The sequence below is a fragment of the Helianthus annuus genome, chromosome 14, assembly GCF_002127325.2.
Source record: "Helianthus annuus cultivar XRQ/B chromosome 14, HanXRQr2.0-SUNRISE, whole genome shotgun sequence".
Taxonomy (NCBI): domain Eukaryota; kingdom Viridiplantae; phylum Streptophyta; class Magnoliopsida; order Asterales; family Asteraceae; genus Helianthus; species Helianthus annuus.
In genome coordinates this window covers 118,447,940-118,454,737 of record NC_035446.2, presented here as the reverse complement: position 1 = coordinate 118,454,737, position 6,798 = coordinate 118,447,940, and the positions used below count along the sequence as shown (strand labels likewise).

The following is a 6,798-nucleotide window of genomic DNA, read 5'->3' as shown; positions in this document are numbered from 1 at the left end:
AAAAAGTTGAAAAACTTTGGGTAAAAGTAAAAAGAAAATAATGAGGTTAAAATGCAAAAAAGATGAAAACCTTTAAACTAAAAGTGAAAAGGCCAACTTTTTTTTTTTTGAAACACTCCTTATACTTAGAGTACAATTACATAAAACACCAACATGTTACTGATTTATAGTATGAAAATTATTATAAGTTGACATAACATTCTTTATTTATATTTACAATAATTTAAATTTATTTTCTCATTAAAAAAACCAATGAGGCAATGACTTATTTGGTAGAGTGGTGGTAAGGAGACTTGGGTTCTTTAACAGAGACCAAGTTCAATCCTCACTTGTGTTAGTTTGGTGGATTAGGCAATGATAGATAGTCTAGCCTCCTTGCAGAGGTGTCAGACTCTATCTTAAGCCCACACGTGTTTTCGTCTCACCGTGTGTTACGCAAGAGAGTTGTGCACTTGTGGTATGGTTTCCTGAGAGAACGCACAAGCCAAATTCTGAAGTCAACATCCTGGTTAAAACAACATAGTCCAATCAGAGTGAACTAATGGAGATTTTCAATTTAGAGAGTACGGTAGCCTGATACAAGAAATTCTTTCAAAAAAAATGTCTAGTTTTTTGACTTTTTGATCGGACTCTATTTGGGCCAAGTGGAGGCCCAGCCCATTTCGTTCAATCCAATTACTCCTCGCCTCTGTACGGCGTCTACGCTGGTGGTTGCAGCGACGGAGATGGAGGAAACACAAAAGCTACACAACTTCCTAAATTGGGCAACCGCTCTCGGAATTTCAGATTCTCACTTCATCCACCTCAACGAACACGAACAACAAAACCCTAACAATCATCACACGCCTTCCTGTTTGGGACAATCTCTCTCTATATCCTACTTCCCTAACGCCGGCGGGTAACTAGTACCTCTTCATCCCTTCCAAATTCAGTTTCTGTGTGTAAATTGTGTGTTGTTTTGGTTGATCTTACCTTCAGGAGAGGATTATGTGCTGTTCGTGATCTTCAACGAGGCCAGTTGATACTTAGGGTTCCGAAAGCAGCTTTAATGACATCTCAAAACTTAATGTTGAATGATCATAAGCTCGCTGTGTCGGTTTCTAAATTTGATATGTCTTCTACTCAGGTTTAGTTATCTTATTGTTTGTCTAACAGTTAACAGTAGGCAGTTGTATGTTTTTTTCAGTGAAAATGATCAGCTTAGGGCAAATTTATTTTGTTTGTTAACTGATGAGTTTATCATTTAAGGGTGGTGAACCAATCGTGTTCGCAGGATGGCGAGTCCAACCTGAAAATGACATGAACGCGAAAATCGTGTTGGACATATGAATCCGAATATGACACGAATGTTCGCGGGTTAATCCGAGTACAACCGTCTAACCCAAATTTTGTATTTTTTTTGTATAAAGTACCATAAATTTACATTTCCACAACAAAAAATTACAAATGTATATAATATAGTTACATTTAAATGATATTATCTTCTGTCAATTTCACTTTTAATTTTAGATTTTGTTATAATGTACCGAATCCTTTTAATTTGACATAAAACACATATTAGAAAATAATATAATAAATAATAAATGTGTTAAACGGGACAAATCACGAACCCGACCTGTGTTTTCGTGTTGTGTCAGAAATTCAAACCCCTAAATTCCTAGTAATTATTATTATTTGAATTACCATTTATGCTGTTTGTTAGTCTCTATTTCATCTCTAGTTTGAACATTGTGATTGTTATTGATGTTTTGTTATTATTATTATTAGTTTGTTAGCTTTATTATTTTTCATTTCGTTGTAATTTCTCTGTATAAAGATACTACAAAGTTGATACCACAACCTATAAGCACATTTCTTTTATCTTGTTGATGATTATCACTTTACAGTGCTGTTTTGGGCACAATTGACGAATGAAAAGAAATCTGAAACATTTTATGGTGCAGATATTAACTATCATGTTGCTAAATGAAGTTTCTAAAGGGAAACGCTCTTGGTGGTATCCGTATTTGACACAATTCCCTTCCAATTATGATATATTAGCAAGTTTTGATCAGTTTGAAATACAAGCTTTGCAAGTGAGAATATACTTGTTTAATCTTTATCTATAATTAATATATAAAGAATCACCTTGCTTGAATGCAATATGTTATTCGGATAACTAAATTGCAGGTAGATGACGCTATCTGGGCTGCAGAGAGAGCATTAGAGAAGACAAAAACAGAGTGGGAAAGTGCCACCGCAATTATGGAACAACTTATGTTCAAACCGCATTACATGAGCTTCAAGGCATGGGTCTGGGCTTCTGCATCCGTAAGTGTATAACGAAATCGATAAACTTTCATTGATATCTATGTTTGTCACACTTAAGTTTTTACCATGCTTAAACCTCGTTTAAGATGTAATGATATTCGATCGTGGTTTTGTTATGTGAAGCTATCTTCCCGCACAATGCATATTCCATGGGATTCTGCCGGTTGTTTTTGTCCGGTAGGTGATTTTTTCAATTATGCTGCACCTGAAGATGAGCAAATTCTCTCCGAAGATGTAACAGCTGCTGACATGGCTGCCACGTCACTTAGGTTGACCGATGGTGTATTCGAAGAAGAAACTGATGCATACTGCTTCTATGCTAGAAAAAGCTACAAAAAAGGAGACCAGGTATTGCTCAACGTTCTTGCTAAACTTTGAAGCATAAATTAGTTAAGAAAAAGTTCGAGTAAAATGCAATTTTCTTCCCTGAGGTTGGGCCAGTTTTGTGACTTTCATCCAAAGGTTTGTTTTTTCCGCATCTGGGTCCAAAAGGTGTGAAATCTTGCCATTTTCATCCAGCTCATTAACTCCATCCATTTTTCTCCGTTAAGTCAGGGGTATTTTCGTCTTTTTCAGGGGGTATTCGGTCTTTTACATAAAGTGAAAAAGCTTGAATTTCCCTTAAGTTAACAAAAAAGACTGAAATACCCCTGACTTAATGGAGAAAAATGGATGAAGTTAACGAGCTGGATAAAAATGGCAAGACTTTAAGCCTTTTGGATCCAGATGCTGAAAAACAAACCTTTGGATCATTGTTGCAAAACTGACCAAACCTATGGGACGAAAATTGCATTTTACTCAAAATTTTATAAATTTGTTGCTCTGATTGCAGGTTTTATTGAGCTATGGAACATATACTAATTTAGAGCTTCTAGAACACTACGGTTTTATTTTAGATACGAACCCGAATGACAAAGCATATGTTCCTTTACCTTCTGACCTCTATTCTCTATGTTCATGGCCGTTAGATTCGCTATACATTCACCAAAATGGAAATCCGTCTTTTGCCCTGCTTTCCGTTACGCGATTATGGGCGACACCAACACACTTACAAAAATCAGTACGACACCTTGCGTATTCTGGATCAATAATATCAAATGAAAATGAAATTATTGTTATGGAATGGTTATCAGATAAATGTAGTCTGGTTTTGAAGAATTTACCGACATCGATTGAAGAAGATGAGTTATTGTTATCTGTTACGGATAAAGACTTTGGGTCAGTGATGGAGGTTAAGAATGAGTTGTTGGGGTTGACGGATGAGAGTCGCACGTTTTTGAAAGTGAACGGTTTGCTGAAAGATGAAATTAGTGATGGTATGGCTTTGCCGAGAAAGACGATAAGATCGATGGATAAATGGAAATTGGCGATTTGGTGGAGGCTAAAGTATAAAATGATGTTACGTGATTGTGTTTCGTATTGTACAAGGGTAATAAATGATCTTTCTTGAGAACGGCCTATATGGAAGTTTGTGTTTCTTTGTGAGTTTTAAGGTTGTTGATACGAGTAATAGCTGCTACGCCCCGCTTGCGGTATGCGCATATAATGTATGTATGTGTGTGGGCCATCGGGGGGCAAAAGTGAAAGTGCACTAATTTTAACGTTATTTTACTAATTTCGTGAAAATAACGTTAAAAGCTAAGGACGGTTAATCATGCATCATGTTGGCGTTGATAGCTGAAAGACAGAAGGGTACATGCACTAATCGGTCTTTGTCTCGATTGCTGAGTGTTATGTACCTTATGTTCAAGGCTTGATGCAAAACTACTATCGAGCTGGGGGTCTCACTGGAAGCAGCCTCTCTATTCCTACGGGATAAAGGTAAGGCTGTCTACATCTTACCCTCCTAAGACCCTACCTTTGCTTTGCTATTGGTGGGATTAGCTGCCAGTCTTGGTGATGATGTGGAAGTGAGTCGGGCAAAGATCAAAAAACTCGTCTTCATCCAGGTACCATTATATGATCATCACATATCTCCATTTTATCAAATACTAATATATATTGTTATTATATGATAACCCACTAATATTTTTTGAAACAGAAAATAAGTTGAAACACATAATAATTTAAATGGTTTACAAATCAACCTTTTACTATAATATGCTGCACTTCTAATCAGCCATTCATGTTAGCTTGGTTTTAAAATGCGGACATCACATGATGTGATGAGATCGTATCGCGTGATGCGATTCCATGATGCGGTGCCTTATGAGGTTATTTGAACAAATCGGACCATCAATTGAGCAATCGGTTCGAGCATTTTAACAAATTAGACCATCAAATTGAACAAATTTGACTAGAAATGATGAGCATATCTTATATATTAGTGTTTAAAAGTTAAGGAGTTCAAATATTATCTATGAACAATTTTATAGTATTTTTTTATGACGAGCTCATCGCATACGTGATGTGCCCGCTTCGTACAATTGCTGGAATAATTTCTCTTAGCTAAGAGCCTTAGTCAGCTTAATCATTATTGGTTAACTATGGCAGACAATTAAAGTACAGTTTAGTTTTTTTTGAATGGCTAAACTTAAAAAGGGTAATTGCACGGTACCCCTGACCGCGGAAGGGATCCCCCTTCCCAAGCTAGCGACCCGGCAACGCTGCCTGGCAGTGACTACCCAGCCGGAACGTGGGGTGCGAAGAGCCTGCAAGCAGGGTTCGAACCCGCGTCTGTCAGACCATGAACCGGTTTTAGGTGGGTGCCGGTGGCCACTGGGCTGACACCCCGTGGTTTTGAATGGCTAAACATGCACACCATAGGGATTGAACTCATGACATCCTACTACCCTAAACTCTTATCTAACTCACCAACACCATTGGGCTATTCCCAAGTGCATTATAGATGAGAACTGGGAAATGGTTTATCCTTCTAGATTATGTTTAAAAATTCTTATAATGAATATTTGATATTGATCTAATATCCTGAGAGAATATGGGCATTGTGAAGTGTTTTTAAGATGATTTTTAGTTATAAGTTTAGTAACCAAAGGGCTTGTAGCCTAGTGGTACCAAGACCTTGGAAAGATGTTCCTCCCCGTGAGGCTAAGGGTTCTAGTCTCATAGTGGACAAAAGATGCTGATCTAGGAGTAGGATTAAGGATTAATAAGTGTTTAAGTTGTTCGTTCAAAAAAATGTTATTAAGTTTAGGAGGATATATTATTACATGTTATTCCTCTTATAATCATCATTATATCTATTTATCATTATATTAGGCTCTATTTTTTTTTTCCAATATGATGATTATGATTAGATGAGGGAAGGTTAAATATAACCTAGTCTCTATGCAAATATTTCATTCCTCTGCCTCCTTATACATTTTGAAAATTGTTTTGAAGTACCTATTATTCTTGGGTATATTTTTTTTAGTTATTAATTATGATGTTAAAATCTTCAGGTTTTTGAGATGAGTGTACCATGAGTTTAATATGATAGCTATTTTGTTAAAAGTTACTAAAAAATAATGCTATTTATCAAATATTAATCTCAATGAACAAAACATTCCAATGGTATGGTCATCAATCACAATTTACCATTTACCATTTAATAAAAATGTAACATTGTACTTAATGTTGTAGTTTTGTCTTTTTTTTTTTGGAACAGCAAGATGAAAAAAATAGAAAGGAAGATATGTCAGCGGGGCACTAGGCTTGATACAAAAGTAAAAGAGGTAACTGCCATTTTCGTCCCTGTGGTTTGTTCATTTTTGCCATTTCATTCCAATTTTCAAAAATGCACCAGTTTTCCTTTCCTTCCTGACATATTGGAAACGTGTTATTTCAGTCCAAAAATTCAAACCCAATTAACTGACACAGGTTTAATGAAGGGTATTTTTGTCTTGTATTTTCTCATTATTTTATGTCTAATAATAAACCCCAACCCCTTTAGAACCCCATTCGTCCCTGCAATAACCCACACTCCCAACCCTAATTCCTAATTCCACTGTCGATTAACACCCCATTTCCCTCATCAGCTCTGTAATCAACGATCAAAACAATGGATCATGAAGACGAAAACGACCCAAACTGGAGGGTTCGCCATTCGAGCTCCTGATTCAAATTAAAACCCCCAAATCGCATACAGTAGGTCTACATTCTTCATATTTAGCTTTTTTACTTGTTTTTCTTCATCAAATATAAATTATCACTAATGTTGGTTGTATAATCGTTTCAATACACGAACCTGAGATGTTTACCATGGAGGTAAGCTCACTTTCTTCCCAAATGTCACATACCAAGGGGGGTGGACAATCTCATATGTTGATAAGGTGAATGCAGGCTATTTCTCGCAAGTAATCATCAATGACATGATGATTGAACTTGGTTATATGGAAGAGGATCTAGATCTTATAAAATACTAATTTAGGATTCCAGATGAAGATATGGATTTTGGGTTAAGGTCAATAGGTACTGATGCTGATATTCTTAGGTTGATTAAACATGCAACAATGACTAAGGTTATAGAGTTATATGTTGAGAAAGTTA

At 36.2% G+C, this 6,798-nt stretch overlaps 1 protein-coding gene across 1 annotated transcript; it reads left to right on the top strand.

Annotated features, from left to right (window-relative positions):
* The first annotated feature begins 656 nt into the window (after nt 1-656).
* Nucleotides 657-6,157, top strand: LOC110909166 (protein SET DOMAIN GROUP 40). Its single transcript, XM_022154191.2, has 7 exons — nt 657-898; nt 979-1,126; nt 1,944-2,075; nt 2,170-2,310; nt 2,434-2,658; nt 3,143-4,259; nt 5,918-6,157. The coding sequence occupies exons 1-6, from the start codon at nt 726-728 to the stop codon at nt 3,758-3,760; spliced, it is 1,437 nt and encodes a 478-aa protein (XP_022009883.1). The 5' UTR covers nt 657-725; the 3' UTR covers nt 3,761-4,259; nt 5,918-6,157.
* The last annotated feature ends 641 nt before the right edge of the window (nt 6,158-6,798 follow it).

Bases quoted from the DNA above. Each gene is read 5' to 3' on its own strand.
- LOC110909166 (XM_022154191.2), top strand. From the start codon at position 726: ATGGAGGAAACACAAAAGCTACACAACTTCCTAAATTGGGCAACCGCT. The intron at 899-978 runs GTAACTAGTACC...TCTTACCTTCAG, and splicing joins TACTTCCCTAACGCCGGCGG to GAGAGGATTATGTGCTGTTC. The intron at 2,311-2,433 runs GTAAGTGTATAA...TGTTATGTGAAG, and splicing joins GGGTCTGGGCTTCTGCATCC to CTATCTTCCCGCACAATGCA.